The 24,085-nt window shown below is 39.2% G+C and overlaps 1 protein-coding gene across 11 annotated transcripts in view; it reads right to left on the reverse strand.

The window, feature by feature from the left end:
• The window catches only part of SYTL2 (synaptotagmin like 2), a 62,424-nt gene that overhangs the window by 24,153 nt on the left and 14,186 nt on the right, over window positions 1–24,085 (reverse strand). For 6 of the 11 annotated variants that reach the window (XM_008055729.1, XM_008055731.2, XM_008055728.2 and 3 more), the window contains exons 4-9: window positions 15,861–15,942; window positions 14,806–14,920; window positions 12,655–13,458; window positions 9,179–9,247; window positions 2,311–2,412; window positions 310–363 (exon numbers count right to left, since the gene is read on the reverse strand). In XM_008055729.1, the coding sequence (XP_008053920.1) occupies window positions 310–363; window positions 2,311–2,412; window positions 9,179–9,247; window positions 12,655–13,458; window positions 14,806–14,920; window positions 15,861–15,942 (1,226 nt within the window). Of the gene's footprint in view, window positions 1–309; window positions 901–2,310; window positions 2,413–5,332; window positions 7,758–9,178; window positions 9,248–12,654; window positions 13,459–14,805; window positions 14,921–15,860; window positions 15,943–24,085 lie in introns of those variants that run through there. The other 5 variants (XM_008055727.2, XM_008055726.2, XM_021711221.1 and 2 more) reach the window with 3 other exon arrangements.

The following is a 24,085-nucleotide window of genomic DNA, read 5'->3' on the forward strand; positions in this document are numbered from 1 at the left end:
AGTTCTGTAAGTCAGAGTGGCAAAAATCACCTCATAGTCATAAAAATACAATTTTTTCTATGAATAGAAACCCTTGCTTCCCAAGGGTCTTTCATGAGATCCTCACGACAGTATCACTAGCAGAAGCCTTAAGAATACAAACAATTAAATGCACCAAGTCAGAACTGTTTTATAATAACTTAGACACTATTCACCACATAGTGGCAAATGACGTTCTTCTATTTATCCAACAGCTGCGTCCCGGAGACTGCCCAAATCATCCCAGAACTCAATACACAGACAGACATGCAAATACATAAAGATATTTACCATCTTCAGCACTACGTACTAATTCTTCTGGCAGATTATCTACTTTTGCTTGATCTGTTCAGGAGAAATTAACAAATGGTTAACATGGCTGACCCTTGGAGAAAAAAGAACAAGGAAATTGTCTCTGGAAGCCCCCGGAGTTGGAAGCAATTAGTCAAGATGCAGTGAGGGGTGCAACCAAGATGTCTTCCCCAAAATACTTTCTCTTTAGATTAGCTACTTGAGCTAGTGCCATAGCGGGAGCTCCCATTTCAGCTCGGATGCAGTTCACATCAGCACACTGCTGCACACAGACTCCCAAGGGTTAGAGTTAGCTCAGAGCAAGCAATCGGCCAGCAGCAGGAGAAAGCACGAGCTGCAACAGCCTCTCTATTCTTCTGTAAAGGGTAAGATGCTAGCCATGACTAACACCTTCCCACCCATGGTCATTAACAAATATTTGTGTGTGTGCATCATCGTTTGCATATGCCTCTGGGAGGCTTGCTTGGGAAGTCAACTGAAGAGATGTAACTGGGGACCAGCTGCTAAGTGGAATCTTGGCAGGCTACTGTGAGAGTGGGTATCGGTATTTGGAAGGGAGCAGGGAGCGTGCAGGAATACCCGTCAGCTGATGGTGATTTTTTTTTTAACCCTATGCATTCCTGAGTACTTTAAAGTTGCACCACAGAAATAGCCTCATGCTTTACAGGCAAGAGGTTGGTTAAATTGGACAATTGTTGCTGAGGTTTTTTGTTTTGCTTTTTACATTCTCAGGGCTCATCACCAACATAAGAAGGAACAATCATAGATATCCAACAAAGGACTGGACTCCCCCTTTCTGGAAACATTCAGGCAGATGTAGGGGTCGGCCACCTATTGAGGAGGCTTTAGAGGGAATTCTGCATGGAGGAGGGAGGTTAAAATGGATGACTTTTAAGGTCCCTTCCAATTCTGAGATTCTAAGATTCTTGGGAGAGTTAGGACTGCACCTCAAATTAGGAATACTGTCTTCAGAGCCCTGGACATTTTTTGGTGGAGTGGCTTTTTCTTTTTCTTTTTAAACTCTGACTGCTTAGTCTCAGTTGCAGTTGCATAAAAGAATTCTAAACACAATGGTCAATTATCAGTGATGAGCTTGGCAGTGGTTAACTTTCACTTGTAATTTTTCTTATGACCATCTGCAATCCCAAGAGCAAAACCCCTAAAAGTCATGGTTTCTAAATCTATTTGTCTGACTCATGAGTCCCTTTATATATCGTGCCTTCTGTTAGTACTCAAGAAATCTTTCACCAGTTGAAGCAGCAGCCAGTGGAAAATTGTGTGTCTGAAGTCTTGCATGTCAGGTAGTCTTTGGGCTTACATAGTTCCAGTATCCAAAAGAAATGTGTGAATAGAAAAGAAGGAATGTGAGAAAGAAAAGTTCTTGAAGTCAGGGACTAATTCAACTACATATCATGCAAAATTCATCAGACATCTACTGTCATATATATAAAACATGATTCCTTCATAAATGCTCTTGACATTCTGAGTCCCAGGTCTGCTATGTAATACTAAACAATTTACTCTATATCTCTGAGCTTCATTTCCCTCATTTGTAAAATGGGGATAACAATAATTCATCTCTCACAGGGTTGCTTGTGCTTGTAAATGAGATAATACATATAAAATTCTCAGTCAAGTTTTGGCAAATAATATTTTAAAATATTGATTATAACTATTTTTATTAGTACTACTAGCTACTGCAATCCTTTAAAACTTACTGTGCTTTAGTAAAAAGTCAACCTGGGATTCTCTGATTCAAGGAAACCTAATATTCTAGTAACCAAGCCTTATGCATTATTTTAAAAGCAAAGTTCCAACCTCTGCCGGTTGAGCCTCTTCAGCCTACTTCAGAAAGGTTATTCTCATCTGTTAACCCCCCCATTAGGGGTTTCAGTGCACAAAAGCATGCAGTGAGGCCACAGGAGAACACACAGGCATTTTAAGCTAAGATGGGAACAGTGGAACAATCTTTATTCTCACTTGATGAATCTGATGATATGTCTTCTAGACTTTTGGAAGGTATTTTCCTAGCAGCTCTCCTTTCCAAAGTTTTCAAAACAGGATTGGGTTCTTCTTCTGAACCTGTTGTAAGACAAAACCGATGAACACTGCACAATACCAAAATACACACACACACACACACACACACACACACACACACAACAACAACAACAACAACAACAACAACAAACCCTTACCAGCAAGTGGATATTGAAATGGTAGGTTGAAAAGAGACATTATGCTGTAAGACTCCCTACTTTTATTTACTCTAAGAAGCACTTACTTCACAGAATAAAATAAAATTTCTCCATGATTAGTATGCCTTTAAAAAAAAATAATTTTCCTGGTCAACAAATATTTGCAAACATAAATTGTATAGGAACAAGATTGCCACATTAATAGAAATATGATCTCTTAGTCGTTTACACCTCTATTTTAGGCACATGATTTGTTCAGTGCCAGACTTTGAATCTTCCCACTTAACATTCTAGCTTTTGAAGACAGCCATGAAATGATTTTAGGAGCATTAAAAGAATTAGCTGAAAGTCAAGGAAGGCAGTTTTCAGATGTTTAACATCTGTGCATAACTGAGTACACAGATAAGTGGGTTCTTCAGATCAATGGCTGTAGGCTTTCTGGGTTTCATGATCTAGTAAAATTTCCAATGTTGGGAAATACCATGGGATAGCAACACAGTTTAAAGTTGGGGGGATGGGTCCTATCATTAACTACTGCCCTTATTTTATAAAAGGGAAGATATTTTAGAACCAAAACAAAAAGGGCATAATTCAGAATAAGAACAGGCCTTAAATTAAATATATCTAACTTTACAAAAAGATTATTTAGACAGTCTTTAATTTTCTCTCTTTTTTTTAAGTCCTTAGTTTTTCTATTTTGACCAACTCCATCATAGATAAACCCTGGTCTGGGTACTAACATTTATCACTGTTGTATTCTCAGTGCCTAGAACAGTGGCCGGCAATAAGCACTTCAAAAATATTTGCTAAATCCATAAGTGACTTGATTAATGAATCAGTAAATTTAAGAACCTCTTCTCTAGACAGTAATTCCTGAAATGCATTCTAGTTCTGCCCAATGCATTCTACAGCAAATGGATTTCAAGATGAATTAGATTTGGAATAGTTTGTTCAAATTTAAAAGGTTTCTTACTTCAGACCTTCTCAGATTTTAAAAATAATAATTAAGTTAAAGTATATATAAGCATGCCTGCACTCTATCTTTACTTTTTTTTTTTTTTTTGAGTTGGAGTCTCACTCTGTCGCCCAGACTGGAGTGCAGTGGCCGCTCCCAGCCACCCCAGCCTCAACCTGTTGGGCTCCGGCGATCCTTCTGCCTCAGCCTTCCAAGTAGCTGGAACTACAGGCGTGCACTACCACACCCGGGTGATTTTTTGATTTATGTAGTGATGAGGTCTCGCCAAGTTGCCAAGGCGGGTCTTGAATCCTCAGGCTCAGGCAATCCACTCACCTCAGCCTCCCAAGGCGCGGGATTACAGGTTGAGCCACCAAGCCCGGCTTATCTTTACTTCTTAATTAGCTTATAATTCTAAAATATCTTGTCTAGGCTCTGTCTAGGTGATTATTTAATACTATTTTTTAGATATGTTTTTACTGTTCAATCAGTTATGCTGGTATACTATAAGCACGCCTATACACATTAGGTGACAGTCTCTAAAGTAAGTACAGATTTGAAAGTCTTCTTCCTCCTATGGGTCAGTTTATCCCAGTAATTTATGGGGCAGTTTAGGAAGAGTCTACGCCAACAAGTTTAAGGTGCTGGTTTTATTCTTAGGTAGGTCTGGTTTCAGAGACTGGGATTTCAATTTTTTTTTTTTTAAATCCCCAGTAACATCTGTTAAGGGATGTTCAACTTGACTAGAAAGGATTAAAGGTGGATTCTTTGGTCAATGTTCAAGAGACCCTACAGCTACTTGCAAAGGGACTCAGTCCTCAAAGCCAGCCAATCAGTAAAATTTATTTATTTTCATTATCCATTTTCACCGAGACTGAAGGGAGCTAGAAAATGACACATTTTATTAAACTACAAGGAAAGTGATCAACTCCAGTTGTGCAACTTTGGTTAAAATGTCCAGCTAGAATGCATTCTCTATCTTTTCATCACCCTAATTAGGTAACTGCTCATGCCTATTTGTTCTGAGGTTTCTCTGCTAAAATGCCCAAGTGTTGATCAGATAGCAAACTGAGACAAGCCCTATGTTTTATAGCCTAGCTGAAACCAGTGCCCCCACATCCACTTAGATGAATGTGAAGATTGATTAAGATCTTCATCAACTAAGTAAGGCTGGAGCCAAACAAAAGTAGCAGGCCAGGCAATGCTCATAGGTGGAATCAGGTGAAGTCATCTGACCAAAGTCATACTCTAGAAAGGAAAGACTCTGCAGATAATTGAAAATGAGAGGGAGAGAGTGGCAACAACAAAAATACCACAGCATAAGGTATCTGAGAGAAGGAAAGTTCCAGCCTTGTACTTTGTCCCTGGCATTTAGCCACCACTGTGGTAAAATATTGCTCCTAAATGGAAAATTTGTACCCATTTGTGGCACTTTCTAGCCACAAATCTTACTAGAGACGTCTATGAGGACTGCCAATTAAGAAAGAACTTTGAATTATTTCCAGGAGGAAAACTGGCTTAAGTGTTTTAAAGGTGCTTTCTAAGTCCAAAAAGTTATTTTAAAAATATTTTTGAAACCTGAAAATTCTATAGGTAGATTACTGGGAAGTAAGGTAGATTCTGAAACACAGTCTTATAATAAAACTGTTTCTATGTAACTCATTTGATTAATGCATATAAATAAAAAACTTTTTGTATTATTAAGAAAGGCTCAGAAGAACTGAAGTGATCAGAAGAATTTAGTACCATTTGGAAATATCAGATTAATCCCAATTTTTAAAAAAGCATCCTTTACAGTAGCATCCCATAAAGCAGACTCATCATGAGTTAAAAATTTCAAAGTGCTCACTGGAGGTATTTCTCCAACTTTCTGCATTAGAACCGGTGTTTCCATCTGAAAAATCAGAGTCAGAAAAGTCGCCTTTTTCTTCCTCTTTCTCTTGTCTCTTATATGGTGATGAAAGAATCAATTCAACTTTACTTATTTTTGTAGGGTTTTCTTTGTTCATCAGGAGAGGAATGGGTTGCCTATGTCTGGCCACACTAATTGCTTCGGGAGCTTCTTTAAAGTCAGGTTTTTTTAAGGCCCCTGGTCCCCCTGCAACCTCACTTTCATTATCCCTGACCTCTGAGGGTTTTATAGTTGTAATGGTTCCTATCTCATGATCCACATAAAGTTGTGGGGTTCCAGGGGTCTCAAACCCACTTTCAGAACCATGAAGATCTGCCAGTAAATCAGTCATAGCTTTGTCTCCACTCAACACTTTATCACATTGATTGACTTGAGATTCATTACTTTTAACCTTCACTTCAGAGGCCTCTGAGGCTGCCCAGTTAAAATGGGGCACTATCGCTGAGAACCTGGCCTGCTCTGACTGTGAGGGCTCTTTCTTAGGAGTTTCTTCCTTCACTAACACTTGGAGCTGACAAGGAGCTTCAGATGTTTCTTTAATAAGCTTCTCAAAACCAATATCAAAAGCACTCTCAGTTTTTGATGGTGCCTCAGCCTTTTCTACTGTTTCTTTTATTTCCTCAGGATGGAATTCAGAAGCAGCTTGCCTGGGTTCTTCTACACTACCTATTAACTTTGGTGGAGAAAGAGTCCCTGTATCACTTTGATATTTTGAGGGGGAGGTTTCAGTAGTTTTCTTCAGTAGTCTTTCTAAGTTAGCACTGAATTCGAGGAACTCTGATTTGGGTTGAATAATCGTTTTCCTCACAGTTTCTACTACTTCCTGAGGTAGCTCTTTTCTGAACTGAGCAACAGTGAAACCAGATGAGTTAAAGGTTTGGTGTGATGGAGACGCTTGGGCAGCTAAATAAGATCTAGCTTCAAGACTTTTATCAGGAATTACGTTGAAGGAAAAAAAATCCTTCCTGTCTGGAACCACGGAGTCCATTCTAGCCCCTGGTGGAACTACTCCCAGAGGATCCCGGGGACTACCTGCTGCCTGTCCTCCTTCAGGAAATTCTGGTTTCACTTCTCCAGGACCTACTTCCCTCCCAGCTGGATAACTAAACCAAGCTTCTCTACGCAGCTTCAGTAATGCAGCATTTACATCATTCAATGCAGGTTTTGGAGGGAGAATGACTTTTTCTATAGTCTCTGAAATTTCCCTTAGAGAAGGCAATGTCCTATTCTGGGGTGCAAGATGTGCATCCTGGGAAAAAAGCAAATCTTGGTGAGGGTTGGTCACCTCCCCAGAAGAACCTTTTATGCAAAGATGGGAAGGCTGATTCAAGGGGTGAGATTCTTCTGCAGCCATCTGAAGCAAGTTCTCCGGGTTTAGCTGACACTCACCACTTTCAGCTTTCTGGGGGAGAGTTGTATTTCCCAAAGTCTCATCTCCCTCTACAAAAGGAGCTGTCATCTCTCTCTGATAGGCTGAAATGTTGTGACTCTGTCCTACCCCTTTTTCAAAAACTCTACTTTCTTCAGGCTCAGAGTTGGTTCTAGTGGTAATGAGTTCCAACTCAGTTTGCAAAGGAGAGGGTGAAGTTCCACTTGCTTCCTTCAGGAGTTTGTCTAGACCAGCAGTCAAAGAGTTCAGTTTAACCTTTGGAGGAGCTACTGTTTTGTCTACATGCTCATTAATGATCTTCTTAGATCCTTTGACTTCTTCCTCAGTATCAGCAAAATCTGTTTTTTGAGGCCATGTCCTATCTTCAGAAATACCTGGTTTGAGCATTTGTTTTCCATGAACTTTTCTACCAGAAGGTTGAATTGCTGGTGAGGAAGCTTCTGCAAGCAGCTTCTGTAAGCTGTTGTTAAAAGTGTCTATATAGTCTTTAGGTAAAACACTTGTTTTCGCTATGTATTCTTGAACCTCTTGTCCTGAGTAATCCCTTTCTTCCTTAAACAATGGAGTAATAAACCATTCCATATTCTTTTCCATGTTTTCTTTTGATGACTCATTTCCTGGCAACTGATGAATGGACTTCCTGGGTGGCCTGGATGGAAATATGGTTTCATCTGGTAGCACCTGGGGTATGCACTTTGAATTTAACTTCTCTATTTCCTCCTCTCTTGCCATAACTTTTTTTTGGCTTGGACGTGCTCCATCTTCATGGGTATCTTTTCCTGGTAATTTAGTGTCGATGAATTCCTTGTGTTTCTGGCTATTAAAAGGCACAGAATTTCTTTGGCTTGTGGTAGTATTCCTCTCACCATTGTCCTTACTGTTTGAATTAGCTTCTGAGTCCCAAAACTTTCTCAGGTTCTCAAACTGAGAGTGATTATACACCTGTTGTGCACTGGGTTCATCCATTCTTTCTTTCAGGGACATGACTTTAAAGTTGGCGTTTGATTCACCAACTGGAGGTCTGTCTTTTTCCAAAGGAGTATGCATTTCATTCTCAATATTTGGTGGATGTCGAAGTGCTGGGAAAGTAATGTCTCTTTGAGAATGCAAATCGTCTGCTATTGGCAATCTTTTTATAGACTCATTTTTCTTATTCTGAAACAGAGATGCTTTACCTAACTGGTCACTTGATGGATAGTTTTTGGATGGACCTGCTATTTGGGACCTTAACTCTTTAGGTTGATTTGTGGAATAAAAACTGGAGAGTTGAGGAGCTTGATCATCCTCATCTAGGACCACACGTTTGGCAGTGACCTTATTATATTCACTCTGACCTGTAAACAAACTGTCCATGGACATACCCTGTGACTTCACAGGCTGATATGCTTTAGCAGATTGTTCCTGACTGCATGATAATGTGGGTTCCTTATGAGTTAACTTAGCAGCAGCTTTCTCTCCTTCCCAAAAGGATATTCTGTCACTCACTCTTTTGTATTTCTCTCTTTGCACTTGGTTCTTGGCATCCTCGCCAGCTTCTTGTTGTAGTTGGACCTTGGGCTTCTTCCAAGGAGATCCATCATTGGCAACCCCATTTGGTGACTCAGTATTCTCTGGCTCTAAGGAAGTCTTCAGGACGCAAATATTTCCTGCTTTGCTCTTTCGCTCTGCTTTCATGCTGTCTTTCAAACTTGTTTCTTTGACGACTGTTAAAGAATCAAAATTAACTTCTGAGTTTCTTCTGTTTTTTTCATGGACATGAAACTTGGGTTCTTCTTCACCCAAGCTGCCAATATATTTAGTGTTGCATGGAACTTGGTCTTCTGCATCAGATCCCTTAAGAACACTGTAGAAATAGTTACTGTTTGCAGAAGGTACCCAATTTCCTTCTATGCTTTCTGAATCTTTGCTATTGTTCATATTTTTACTCCCTTGACTTGGAGTACCATTGCTTTCAAATGGTTGCAATATGTCCGGACCTGCCTTTGGGGTGCCTTTTTGGGACAAATTCATAGATTTGAATTTGATATTCACATCATTATCTTGGCAACTTCCAGAAAGCAGCGTATCTCCCTCTACCTGGAGTGCTGGATCAGCTCTCACAGGCTTCAATTCAATTTTGGTGGACGATAGGGCTTCTGAACCATTTTCTTTATGACTGGTGTCATCTGTCACCAAGCCAACAGCAATTTGTGATTTTGAGTCTGTTTTTTCTTTGGACTCTACTTCTCTGGGATGTTGGAGGAATGACTTCTTGTTATCTGAATGAGAACTTCGGTTAAACCAATCTAGGACTTTAGATATGGAATCATCAGTTGTCTTCTTTGTCTCAGTGGCATATGGACCAGAGCGTGAGGATATCTTAGCTTTTAGAGCTGGGAGAGGAGGGGGCTTACCTTGCTGATGGTCTCTAGAACTGCAGTCTGGCACCTGAGATGGCTCAGGCTTAACACGAGACTGTTCATCTGCAACATAGAAATGCTTTTCTAAATAAGAAAAGACCTTGCTTAAATAACTGTTATTCAATATCACTCATATCATTTTTTAAAAAGCCACTTTGTATTTGTACTTTTTTTTTTTTTGAGTTGGAGTCTCACGCTGTCACCCAGGCACACTCACAGTCACCTCAGTGTCAGCCTGCTGGGCTCCGGTGTATTTGTACTTTCTATACCACTAGCTATTTATACCAGCATTTTTCAGGAGTTATAATTAAGTCTTCCTAATTGAGGTATTCTGCCAAATAGGCCTTATGACAGTAAAGGAAGGTAAATGTAAACCCCTAGGCTGAAGTATGGGGTAGAGACCCGGTTTATCTTTTAAATTCATGAAAATGTTGCATTCTGCTCCGTGTTACATTTTAAATATTAATTTTTTCCTACTCTCAAATCTTTGCATACAACTGACACTCCAGGAAGATACACCATGTTGATTTTTTAACTTTACCCATCTCCTGGCACACTGCCATAAACCCTAGAAGGGGCCTATACCCAAGTTAGAGGAGCACAGACTTAAGAGATTTCAGGAGTTAGAAAAACAACTTTCAAGTAAAACTAAACAAAGAATTCCCTCCACATTTGAAAGGGATATTGAGAATATTTGCATTCCTGGGCCTTATCCCTGATATTCTGAACTAGGATGTCTAAAGATGGGGCCCAGGAATTTTTACTACCAGCTAACCTAGTGATTGTTTTTCATACCACAGTTTAAGAACCAAGATCTCAACAGGCCCTTCCACAGGTCCCTCCCATTTCTTCTCTATCATTTGGAAGTTAAAATTATTTCTGAAAGCCAAATAAACTAAAATGAGGATTGATGGAAAATGTTATCTCTACCTGTTCCCTGTTGTTGACTAACCAATGGCAAGAAGGATATTTAAGTTCTTTGTAAGCCTATCAAGAAAGCAGAGAGAGTCTTTCCTAAGCCTTAACCACAGTTCATATAGTACATTTGGATAAGGGAAATCAGGCATTTCCTTAATTAAGAGTCATTAGGCATTTAATTAAGACCCTTTAGTTAAGGATTAAATGTTTCATACTTTCTCCTTTTCCTGAAAAATGCTGAGCTATACATGTGATGGAGATGTTCCTAAAAATTGTGTGAGCTTATTGTTCAGGAAGTCAGTCACATTTCAAATATACTAGGGGACATGTCAGTTAATAACATTCTATCTTTAATTTTAATCATCAACTTTGGCTATATGTGAAAACCATAGCCCGGAGCAGTGGCTCACGCCTATAATCCCAGCACTTTGAGAGGCTGAGGTGAGAGGATTGCCTGAGCTCACAGGTTTGAGATCAGCCTGGGCAATTTGGCTCATCTCCACAATAAATAAAATTAGCTGGGTGTGGTAGTGCGTGCCTGTGATTCCCGCTACTTGGAAGGCTGAGACAGAAGGATTGCCTGAGCCCAGCAGGTCAAGGCTGTGGTGGCCGTGAGCATGCCACTGCACTCCAGCCTGGGCAACAGAGTGACACTCCTAGTTAAAAGAAAAAAGAAAACCATAAAGGGTTTGTACCATAATTGGCACATAGTGAATACCGATTTCCTTCCTTAAGTACATATAGTACCATTAAATATATGTCAATAATTGTGAAGTTCCTTTAAGAAATCTTGAAGATTTATTTTAGTCTGTTACAAACTATTTAATGGTGATGAAAAAATGTTTGTGATACACTGTTAGTAAAAAAAAGAAGTCTGGGTGGTATAAACACAATTTATAAATTATATTCATGCCTAAAATTATTGGAAGACTCTATAACTAAATGTTAGCAATAGTTAATACTGGGATGATATCACAGATCAGATTTTTAATTCTGTGTGTATTTCTTCTTAAATGTTTTACAGTGAAAGTTATTAGTTTTAAAATAACAACATTTATTTTTAAAATTCAGTGCCAGGTAATGGTTTGTTTCCTCTGAGGAATTATTTTGTTTTTTTCCAGTATGATAATGAACTTGATATTGACTGTCCTGAAGTTCAGCACTAACGTCAAACCTTTATGATGCACACACACAGATAGATTTTTACCAGTTTTTTGGTTCTAATTTTCTTTTTATGTTCCAGTATTTACTTACATATATTTTTTGATAAGCAAAAATGGAAAAAGCACAGCATTAAAGAGTAAGCAGAACTTTCTTTGTAAGCACTCTCTGAGACTAGAAAGTTTATAAGTCAATCAAAATGGGTTTGGCTGTTAATATTTTCTTCCCAAATGTAATAGCTCGTTGGGATATAAAAATCTGAAAACACACAAATAAGTGAATGAAAAATTATAAGCTATTCTGTAAGAAAGCAGGTACAGTTTCAAAAACAGGAAAGGCCTACCAAATTGTTTATATCAGTTATAATAAAGGGAAAAATATCAAATAATTTTATGAATAAATATCATGTAATTATTTTCTAATGTTTAGTCAAGCATTGGTAATTTCTTTTCATCTGAGTTTATTTCTTTAAAAAGCACATACTAATTTTTAATTCTTAAAAAATGTTCTGTCATATTCAAAAAATGTCTGGTGGGGCAGGGACGAGAATGTGCTTTGTCTTTTAAGAAGTGGATAGATCTGAACGTGGATGAAACTGTGGGGTTGAGCAAAAGTGACTCAGGGTTAACCTAATACTGACTCATAAGGGAAAAGGAGAGCAACTGAGTCAGAAATGTGATTGTTGCTATTGTAAGTTTTCCTGACTGAAAAGAAATTATCATACTGGATGCAGATTTATTGAAGATGGCAGAGTACACACATGATTTTTCCCATTGTTTCTGCTTTTTAAAACCTAAGAAATTATAATTATGAAACATTATGATTACTTTATAATCATATAGGTATCAGAAACTAGTTTGAGGTATCACATGAGAATGGTAAGACTTTCAAGACACGGTTAATTAGCAGAAAAAAACAGTAACTTCATTGCCTCTCAACTCATAGCAACTAAAGGAGAATATCTAGGCTAAGAAGGTTCAAGGCTAAGAAGGTTCTCGTGAGATTGCTAGGGAAAGCAAAATTTGCTAAAATGATAACTAATAAATGTGCATTGGATGAGTAATAACATATTTAACCTGTACAAAGGTATTAGCATTTCTTTAGTTTTTACCCTAAATACCTTGGTTTAACTAACAACATTGCCATTTGTTCAAATAATTGATATTTAGCATAATGTGCCAGAAATCGTGCTACCCTGGTTCTTTTAATTACTGGTGACTGAGGAAAACCCCCAAATCCATTAAAAGATATAAGCATTCCCTAGTGACATCTTTCTGAATTCTAGCTGGAATGCCTAGAAGGAAAAATTGAGCTTCTTTGGGAGTAGCCGGCCTGACCATCCCAGGCCCACCGGGTCAATTTTAATAACCTGGCAGTAACAACTCTCTTACCAGCAGAGGTTTTGGGCAATTCTGATTCAAGCCTTGTTAATTCTGATGGTTTAGCTTTCTGGTCATTGGCGGTAAGGGAATTCTCAATGGACTGTGGTCTTGCAGTTAAAATTTCTGAGTGAGAATGGAGCCCATTAACTGGAAAGGAACCAGAAGTCATTGGCTGATGTGTTTCATTTTTTGATCCATTTGGGTTTGAGGCTGACTGATGAAAAGACCAGTGCATTCTGTATTGGGAAGGTTTAGGGTCACTCTGAAACTCATCTGTGTCCCCTGCATCTTCTGTTCCATTCTTCAACCTGTGAGATTCTAAAACACTAAATTCCCCCACTTCCCGGCCTTGGATTAGCCCAGGACTCTGTGCAAGTTCAACCTTCACGGCAGAGAATCTCACATGCTTTAATGGTTCCAGAGAGTTTGGGGAACAATCATCTTCTAAAGAATGTTCCGTCTCAGAAATTCTCTCATGGATGGTTAGGCCAGGTGACACAGTTTTGTTTTTGGATTCAAAGCTGTGATTAAAACGAAGAATTTCTGAGTCTGTGCTGTTGGAACTTGAGTTGCGCTTAAGGATCCCTCTCGGAGCCCCTCTTGCATTCAAGGAGTCTGTCCTTTCTCTAGAAAAACACTGGTTATCGTCTTGGTTTAAACAATCTGACTTGTAGATAATGTTCCTGGGTTTGGGGATTGGAACCTTGATTTGGGATTCATTCAAAGGGGCTGGCAAAGTCTGCTTTGATTTCTCTAACTTTTGACTTGAAATATCTTGGAATGGTGACTTTTCTTTTGATTCTGACAATTGACCTAAAAATTAAAACACATTAGGTGATATAACATATGGAGGGTAATATTGCAATTTAAAATTCCTATCACATATCGCACAACTCCAAAATAAAATAAAGCAAAACTCCTATCACAAACTTAATGTCCATTTAGCAAAAGTATTAAAATATTAAAGCCAGTAAAGTAGGTAGCATATGTGCAGACCTAATGTAAAAAGCTTTTAAAAATTCATGCATTGCAGCACAGAGAATTGTTAGAGCAGTGAAACTACTCTGCATGACACTATAATGGTGGTCACATGTCATCACATATTTGTCCAAACCCAGAGTATACAACGCCAAGGGTGAACCCTTATATAATGTGATGATGTCTCAGTGTAGTTCATCAATGATAACAAATGTACCACTCTGTTGGGGGATGTCGATAATGGGGAAGGGGATAAGATGTACGTGAGAAATGTCTGTGGTTTTTGCTCAATACAGAAAGTTTTTTAAAAATAGAATAAAAAGAAAATTTCTCAAAGGAGGCTAAGAGAAAAACACAGAAGTCACTTTAAAAATTCATGCATGGAGATCAGAAAAGGGAACCCAGTTTTTAAAAAGTCACATCTCAATACAAAACAAAAATTTGCTTTGTCAAAAAGTTAAAAACAAACTGGTAACATGTTTCAGTTATTTTTTTCTATAAAATATTTTATGTAATGTCAAACATGCTCAACGGGAAATATACTAATATTAAAACAGCCTAATTGAAAACCCTAGCTCCACTGTTCAACTGTTAATTTTCTAACACTTGACTGATTTTTTAATGTTGGTGGAATCTTCTTAGAGTTGCTTTTGTCTAGTATTTCCTTTTGACAGTATGTAAGAATGATAAAATTCTGCAACAGGAAGACTTACATCAATTAAGACACAAACCTGATCAAATGCTTCTGGGCAAGTGGGCTGATAATTACAGATTAGAGGATCATAACATTGTCAAGAAGTCTTTTCTTCTTGAGGTAATCTCTTTTCATTTTAAACAGAGAACTGTGTGGGGACATAGTAGGCAGCCAATAAACACTGTTAAGTGAAAGACTGAATGCTTCTGATTAAAAAAAAAAATTCCCAATTTACTTATGAGGGAACCCAAGGCATGGAGGTCACATAGCAAGCAGCAGCTCCAAGGCTGGAATGCATGAACTTCTAGTTTCTAACATTTCTGCTTCCTCTCCTTAGGAAGGAAACCAGTGGGCATAGTAGAATAAGAAAACCATCAGGACTTTTCACTTTCTCTTGGAAGTTATTTTAGTGAAAGGAACTCTGAGAATTTCCCTTAGTCCACAGATAACCAAGATAAAAATATCTAGTCCGTAAAAATAATATTTACCCTCTTTTGAAGTCTGAAATAAACCAGCTCTTCCATTTTTTGCCTGTTCATTTTTGGTTTGTTGTGATGAGTGATCTTCTGGCAACTTGGAGTTATTAAATGGATTCCTCCTTTGCTGGGGAAAATATTGTTTATTACACTTATTTTAAATGTCATAACAGCAGCTCAATGTTAGCAAATGCTTATCATCTCCAATTTTGATGGTTTTATTCAGTAAACTCTATTATCAGACATGTTTGAAAATAGTTGTCTGATTAATCTGGTTAGCACAGAATTATCATACATGCCATACCAAAAAAATTATATAAAATATGTTTAAAGCCAGAGTCCTACAAGGTTAGATCAGAAATGGGCATTTAAATCAAAATTCCACATTTTACAGGCAAGAAAACTTGTCCCTGGATATAGAAAAAATCTGGTCAAGATCAAGGCAATCTTAGGTCTCTAATTAGGTCCGATTTCCATCACTGCTTTTTCTACTACAGCAGAATCTCATTGTGATAGATTACAGCTGTTCAAAACACAATTATAATTAACCTTTTCTAAAGATTTAGAAGACACTTTAGGTATCTTCAAATGCCCCATAGTCATTATTAGGATCATCAATTCTAAGGACAAAAAGGGCATCAATAAATAGACTTTTTAAAAATTAATATAAGACTGAATATTAATGTATACTGTCTACAGTTTCATAAATTGGCAATTCTTTCTCAGAAAGAGAACATTAACAGAGACTCAGGAAGCTATGAGTAGGAATATGGACAGATGAGGAACTAACAAGTCATATTCCATATGTATGAAAGCAGCATCAAGAAGTCATTCCAGACTTTTTACTCTCTAGGGTAAGAAACCTGGCTCTTTAGTAATGCAGTAACATGGTATTAATCAACTTTTTCCACCACAAGAGTGACTTCTTACACTAAACTGTAAAAATGACTTGTATTTGGTTCCCGGAAAGTACTACAAAATTCCCTTTATTTTGTGGTGCTTTGATAAAATGAGAAAAATTGCCTTTCTCACAAAAATGAGATTTCCAAACTCTGAGCTCAATTTACCTTAGCTGGAGACACAGTTGGTTTCCTTGTGTTTTCTTGGGACATATCAATCGCAGTAGAAACTGGATTTACCATACTGGAACTGCAAAAGAAACAATTCAGAGACTAAAACCTCACCCTTTAAGGAAGCATAAATCATGCCTCTGAAGCAGAAAGCTATTAAGGCAGGCTAGGAGAAGAAGCTGGCTTAGAGGAATAAGGAGGATTCTCTAAATGATGATTCCCTATTCTGGGGACAGGACAACCCCACAGTGAGAGTAAGGCCGAGTGAATGGAGAAAAGTGAGCTGAGCAGGCTCCCCTCAAACAACCCCTCCCTCCCTGGGCTATTGAGTAAAAAGGGCAACAGAAAGAGTGAGGGAAGAAGACTGGGACAACCTGCTCAGACTTCCTGCTCCATGGCCTTGTCTCAGGCATAGGAGGTGAAGTTACTATTGACTGAAATTGCTGTGCCCTGTTAAACACCACCAATTCTCTTAGTGACATCACTGAGTTAAGAGCTTGGAAAATATCTATGGGGGATGGTGGTGGTGCACTTTTCCCATGAAGCAAAGGAACCAAGGCCTGGAGAGGGGAACAATTTACCCTGAGGCCACAGAACCTTGCCCAAGATTATCGTCACTAAAACCCATAGGCTAGATGTCCTGCAGCTTTATTTTCTTTCCTTATCACTGTATTTCAGTTGACATTTTTGTACAGAGTTAGTCCCAGGAAAAGGCTGAACTCTTGAGGAAGTCATTCTTCCTTTCTTTATACTTCTCATTTGCTCCTAAGAAATTACAGCATGTGAGGCAGATGTATATAAAATACAGCCCGAACACATGGAGGCAAGACACAAGGTGAAAGGGATGGAAGGAGAAGGACAGGGAATAGACTAGGAACATATAATGAAGCCAGAATTAAGGCTTAAAAGACATATTACAGGAGTCCTCTATTCTTGCAATAGGTTTGCACAAACTTGAATCAAGTTATCTAGCAACTAAAGTGAAAAATGAAATCTGGTCACTGATAGAATTCAGCGCCGCCACAATAAAAATGACCACTAGCTCAGAAGTATAAAGTAATTTCTCTTGAGTGTCACTTTAAGAAGCTAGTGGGTAGCCGGGTTTGGTGGCTCAGCCTGTAATCTATAATCCCGTGCTTTGGGAGGCTGAGGTGAGTGGATTGCCTGAGCCCACGGGTTTGAGACCCACCTGGCCAACTTGGCGAGACCTCATCTCTACAATAAATCAAAAAATCAGCCAGGCGTGGTAGCGCATGCCTGTAATTCCGGCTACTCAGAAGGCTGAGGCGGAAGGATCGCCGGAGCCCAGCAGGTCGAGGCTACGGTGGCCAGGAGCGGCCACTGCACTCCAGTCTGGGCTACAGAGTGAGACTCCAACTCAAAAAAAAAAAAAACTAGTGGGTGACATGAGGAACAACATCCTAGCAGATGCTGAGTTTTCAGATTATGATCTCCCTTTGCAAATAAAGCAGTCGCATGATCAGACAACCTGAGCCAAGTGCTGACAGTTGGAGGTTTCCATGGAACACCCAACTCCTGCCATCTTCCTCCTTTCCCTTCCTACTCATCAAGCCCAAAGAATACACTGTGCCTCTACATTCTTCTCCCTCTGCTTCCTGGAATTCCAGTTCCTGTGCCTCCAGGTCCCTACCCTCATCTGCCCATATGTACATCATGTTGCTCCTCCTTCCTAGAGAGGACAACAGTCACTCCCTTACTGAACTCTGCCTAGCTACGTCATTCATGTCGGCTACACAGTCTCCTGTTTATACATATCTTACCTCTCATAGTAAATTGGGAGGTCTCTCAAGAGTATCTTGACCATCTTTATTTCCCTTGCAGTGCCTTGCATGGTGCCTGGTACGTGTCTGATGAAAGACTAAATGAATGAAGGCCTACTGAGCCAGGAGAGGAGGAAGCAGACGGGAGACTGGGTTTGTTTTGTTTTATTTTTAATCTGTGTTGTTTGTAAAACTACAATGAGGTAGTTTTCGGTATTAAATTTAAAAAAGTCTATTTCTGCTATTCAGAAAGCAAAAGAAAGGAAGAATCAAAGCAGTCAGATCACACAGTAGTCACTGGGTTACTTTACAGAAACACAGTAGTCATTGGGTTACTTTGCAGTTGGAATAAGGGGAAAATGGAACAAGATTGGGGCACTTGGTTAGCTACAGTTCATAATCTGATTACCGGGAAAAAATTAAAATAAGAGTCTTATGCCTTAAACTTTGTTTGAAAATACAACTGCTTCCTAGGAGTTTTGCTACTCTCAAGAAATACTGTGTTTGACTTGCTTGTCTTTTATTGGGCAGTCAGTATTACAGCAACCATCTTATTCTCAATTGATCTTTGCAAAATCTCTGTGAAGCATCTATCATTCTTTTTATTTTACTTGTGAGAAAAAAAAGGAAACTTGAAAAGAGTAAGTAACATGATTAACCTGTTTGATGTCACAAATGTAGTTAGTGAAAGAGCTGGGCATTTGAACCCAGGTGTGACTGATTCCAGAGACAACCATAGTAATGGCTAGGCTATATTACCTTTGATTTCTTGCATTATTAAAGCAGAGGTGTGTGGCAAGAGAACTGGAAGCAAGTCTGGGTGATTCTTCCCTCCCAGTGGCTCTCACATCTGCTCTTCTTTCTCGCCTCTACTATTATGATACCTCCTTTATTTCTCTCATCTGGCCTCCTGACTCCCAAGTTTCACTCTCCTAATCCCTGCAACATTCCACCATTAAGCTGGACTAGTCCAAATTACAACTTTAATCGTGTCCCTCCTCTGTTCACAACCTTTTCTTGGATCCTCAAGGCCTGCAAATGAGGTCTAAACTCCTCAGGAAGGCACCGACTAGAGATCATCCACAGTCTGCCTCAACATGCCTTCCCACTCCTTTCTACTGATCCTTTATGCCAAACAAAGTGATCAGTCGACTTACTGTCTCAGAAACTCATCTGACTCTTTTCCACTCAATTGATTCCCTCTAGGCCCTTCCTGTAAGTGTTCTCTGCTCTGTCTGCCCAAATCATCCCTACAATCTTCAAGCCCAACCCAAATCTCACCTCCTGTATAAGCCCAGCTAGGAGTGAATCTCCCCTGTCTTAATTATTACAGTACATTTAATTGTACTTTGGATTAAAAATTTGCCCCCTCCTGGCACCAATTATTATCATGTGGTCAGATCTTCATATATAGTTGCATTATTTTTTTCTAAGAGAATATAGTCTCTTTATAGCCAGATACTGTGTCTTTTGTTTTTTAGAGTTCCTCTCAGAGGGTAGTAGACTGTGTCCTGAATATAAAAGATATTCAGTACATTCCACATGATGAGATTTTCAAATTGTGAAACAAGCCAAATTCCATACCCCAAGCTCTGTAACTTTCTTCCGTTGGACACTCTTCAAAAAGGACCTGTGATATTAGGAGCAGCACTTAAACAAAATTAGCCTACTTCATGTAGAAGACTATTAAAATATTAGATTATGATATTGGCATTTGGGTTCCCTCCTTAAAAGTGTCTTTGTTTTCATATAAGCCTTTGAGGACAGGTGCAGTGGGTCATGCCTGTAATCCCAGCACTTTGGGAGGCTGCGACTAGAGGATTGCTTGAGCTAAGGAGTTCCAGACCAGCCTGGGCAACATTGGGAGACCTCATCTCTACCAAAAAAAAAGCTGGGTGTGGTGGTGCACACCTGTAGTCCCAGCTACTCAACTGGCTGAGATGGAAGTGTCGTCTGAGCCCAGGAGGTTGAGGCTACAGTGAGCTGTCGATCATGCCACTGTTCTTCAGCCTGAGTGACAAAGTGAGAACCCAACTCAAAAAATAATAATAATAACTATAATAATACAAGTCTTTGAAGTCTTAGCTAAAAAGAATAAATAATGTTAGGTACTTTGGAAGGGCCACTTGGGAAAGAGGTAGTGCCTTACAGCAGTCTGAAAATCATTCCACCTAGGCAGCTGGACACCCCTCCTGTCCCTCCCCGCTCTTCCCCTCCACCCCCCGCCACATCCAAATCCAGCCATAAAGTGCCCCTATGTGCTTGCAGTAAATTTTAAAAGTTTTTGAACCTTCACAAGCTATTTTCTCTAGAATAGTTAAGAATAACAGCATATATACCTTCTTCTGGGGCATTTTTTTTTTTTTAGTTTAAGTATTAGCAGTTTATAGAACCAGAAAGAAATTCTATAAGTGATATTTTTCACATGTTTCTTGTTGTTTTGATCTCTCCCTTTAGACCATGAGTTCCTTAGGGGTTCTTGCTATATCTCATCCCCAGCACTCAGCACATGCTATATCTCAACCCCAGCACTCAGCACTGTGCTGGCATGTGCTGGCATTCAATGAAACTTGAGCAAATAAACAAATAAAGAAATGGATGGAGTGAGGGAGGCAAATTAGAAAGTATGATATGTTAAGTCCTTCAAGTCAGATTTTTTTAAGTACAATATTACTTGTGGGCATACACAATCCTCTTACACTACCACAGTTCAGGTTACAGATTTGTCCAACACAAATATCCCTATCCAAGCTTGAGGCATTTTGATGTCACAGTGAAACTATTCCTACCACAACAGAGTTGAATAAACCCAAGATCTTATAGGATTAAGAAGGATTCTTTTAAGGGCTCAACATAAATTATTTTGTGGGCCAGGCCCCCAAGAAATGAAATCTTCACATTAATGAACTTGCTATCAATCCTAGGGAAAAAATATCAGATGCATTGTCCTACAGCTCCTCTCTACCCTGCCTTTGGGAGTAAGCTAAATACCTTACACTGGTCTTTTTACTGGGAATAGAGGCAAGTAGCTAATCCTTCTGGGAAAGGGAGATGGATATATACAAACAAAAGCCTTCCAGGAAAAAAGGCATTAGTGACACACATACACAACTATTTCAGAGTTAAAGATGTGGTTTTAACTGATTGGTTCCTATTCAACAGAAGGTAAGAAGGAGATTGGTCTCAGAAGTGTCATTAAAGCACAAATAATGTAGCTCAAAGACTAGCATTTTTGGTTTATTACACTGACTTACAAAATAGTGTTTTAATTTATCCAAAATAAAGTTAGGTGAAGATGCACAGTCTTGCTTGCAAGGAAGCTCATCATTTTCTTGCCATTTCATAGGTAAGTGCCCAGGGGAAAACCTGTTAATGCCATGGAATGAAAGAAATACCACAGTGAAAGCGTTTATCCTATTCTCCCTGAACTCATTTCAGAGACATTCTCTAGGAATGTTTTTGATTAACAGACATTAGAAACCTCTGCAGCAGCCAAGTCCCCTCCTGCCTCCATGCCTTCTAGTTCCTCAACTTGAATGCTCCTTTCTCATAGCTATGCAAATTTGAAAAGGCCCTCAAATTCTCCTCCATCTTTCTCTAATCACCAGTGCTCATGGTGATACGTGGTTCACAATGAGGTTAAGTACAAAAACTGAGAATGTGTGTTGAAGAACTATTTATAGCAATTTGTTGAAACATTCCACCACATGATCAGTGGTTTATATTTTGCATGCTATTGTTTTCTGTATTTCATTTTTCTAGTATCATTTTTATTCTATTTGATTAAATATCTCAATATGTGATGACTAGAAACAAACATTTTATCTTATTTATTCTATTTTTTGAGTCAGGGTCTCACTCTGTTGCCCATGATAGTGCCACTGCACTATCATGGCTCATGGCAGCTTCAACCCCCTAGACTCAGGTGGTCTTCCCAATTGAGCTTCCTGAGAAACTGGAACTTCAGGCATGTACCACCATGCCCAGCTAATGTTTCGAATGTTTGTGGAAACGCGGTCTCACTATGTTGCCCAGGCTGGCATGAGACTCCTGGGCTCAGGCAATCCTATTGTCTTACCCTTCCGAAGTGTTCGAGTCACTACACCCAGTCAGAAATAAAAAGGGGAGGCCCAAGCTTTACCAGTACGATGACTACTTATGTACCTAACCTTGAATTGTACCCCACATCTTTAAAATAAAAAAAAGAATGTTGAGGTACAATTGGAAGGAGAGGTTTCTGAACAGCCAAAACAAACAAGCAATTAGTAGCTTATAAGAACAATTAAATTAAATACATTAACACCACCCCCCAAAAAGAAATAAAAAATGTAAAACAAAACAAAGCTGGTCCTTTGTTACATGCAGTTTATGAAGGTGCTGGTCCAGCCAGCACTACCCAAATGAAAGTCAGTAACCAGAAGTACAACTGTGAGCATTCAGAGTTTTCCTTTTGCCACTCCAGAGGGAACCTTATTTTCTGCTCCTCTGCTCATAAGCTTTTCTCTGCTTCCTTGTGCTACAGCTACAAAGGTGAGTTCAGAAAGAATGCAGGTAGCTGCCGGTGCTTGATTCCATACTGGGTATCCACAGTGTTTTAATTCTTCAGAGGTAGGACCCTACAGACCTGTGCTCACAACAGAAAGAAGGATCTTGTCACAGAGCCTGGCAGTAGTAGGAAACTGCCAGGGGAAATGGGGGGTGGGATTGGCAGTTGAGGGAAACTGCCAGGGGTGGGGAGGGCACACCTCATCAACAAGGGTTCCTAGATAATGATCATTTGTATACCTAACCCTGAATTGTACCCCACATCTTTAAAATAAAAAAATTTTTTAATAAAATAAAATAAATTTTTAAAAAAAGAAAAACTCCTTTAAAAACTGCAGTAACCAGTCTGTTGCCTCATACTTACCAACTCCTGACTACTGGCTAAGAAAATATTGACAAGTATTTAGTCATTATAATGAAGTTTGCTTAGTCTAAAAGTATAGGCCCCAAAATACACTTAACACACCCAGTTCATAAAGGTTAAAGAATAAGTGAGAAACACTGCAGGAACCTGATACTGAGGAAAGTAATAATGTCTGACATGGAAAGAAGGAAGTAAGAATTAGCTCCTTCTACAGTTCTTGATGATTGCTACCCCTGCCACGTATCACAGGGTGGGTCTTTCATTAATAAAGCATGCTGGATATATCTAACATCTTTATTCTTGCCTTCTTGACCATACTTCATCCATGTAGTAATAACCTAATCATAATGCCATCCAAACATGGTTGATTTTCTTTCTTCCTGAGAAATTCTAAGTGATTCTCACACCTCGTTTCATTTCATCACATCATCCTGGTGAGGCAATTCTGTTCTGATTTGCAGATAAGACCTGAAAGACTTGCCTGAAGTCACACAAGGGGTGCCGAAAACACTGGAGATGCAAATCATGAATCTATATTATTAGCCTCAAACTGAGGAAAAGTGGGAGAATACCATAGCCCCATGGGTATGGGGCTATAAGGGCAGTGGCACCTCTGTCCTTCAGGCCCTTTGAGATGGAATGAGTTCCTGGAAGAAGGAAGAGAAGTTCAGATAAAACTGGGCAATGAGCTGTTTGTCTCTGATGGCCCCAAGCCATCTCCATTCCCCTTCTGTGGCACATGTTCCCTCCTCCCTCAGCTGGTCAGTGTTCTGCTCCCCGATCCCAACCAAACCTGGCTCCTGAGAGCTGCTCTCAGCTCCTTGGTGGTGAGTAACAGTGACTGTTCTTCCTCCCAGGGTTTCTAATATTTTAGGCCTCATCTTTATTTGGGGAAGGAAGGACATCATTCCATTAAAGGGGTTGCAGGCAGCTGATAAGTGTTGAGTCACTAAGGGAAGAAAGTAAGGTGTCCCTTAAACCCTTTCCTGGGCTTCCTGAAATGTCTTGTGTGTGTGAAAGAACCCCCATTTCTATTTCTTGAGCACTTACTATGTGCTGTGGGCTACATTCACTAGCTAATTAAGTTCTTAATAATTTTTCTGGCAAACTATTTTTATTCCCATTTTAAAAGTAAGAAAATAAAAGCCCAAGAAATTAAGTCAATACTACTGCAAGGTCACAGTATCAGTTAATGACTACTATTTAGATGTTTTTACCTCTAGCCAGCATGGCCTCTACAGATTACAAACAGCCTCAGAGAATAAACAGTGAGGTTTCCCATTCATGGGAAACAAAATGATCTTCTCCCTAACTGGGAAATGGATAACTATTAGGTACCCTAATAGAGTCAGTATTCCATTATCCATGTGACATAACTTAACTCATATTTGACTTTTTTTTTTTTTTTTTTTGAGTTGGGATTTCATTCTGTCACCTAGGCTGGAGTGCAGTGGTGTGATCGTGGCTCACCACAGCCTCAACCTCTTGGGATCAGGTGATCCTTCTGCCTCAGCCCAGCTAGAAATACAGGC

This window comes from Carlito syrichta, unplaced genomic scaffold, assembly GCF_000164805.1.
Source record: "Carlito syrichta isolate Samal-C Ts95f unplaced genomic scaffold, Tarsius_syrichta-2.0.1 Scaffold301935, whole genome shotgun sequence".
Lineage (NCBI taxonomy): Eukaryota > Metazoa > Chordata > Mammalia > Primates > Tarsiidae > Carlito > Carlito syrichta.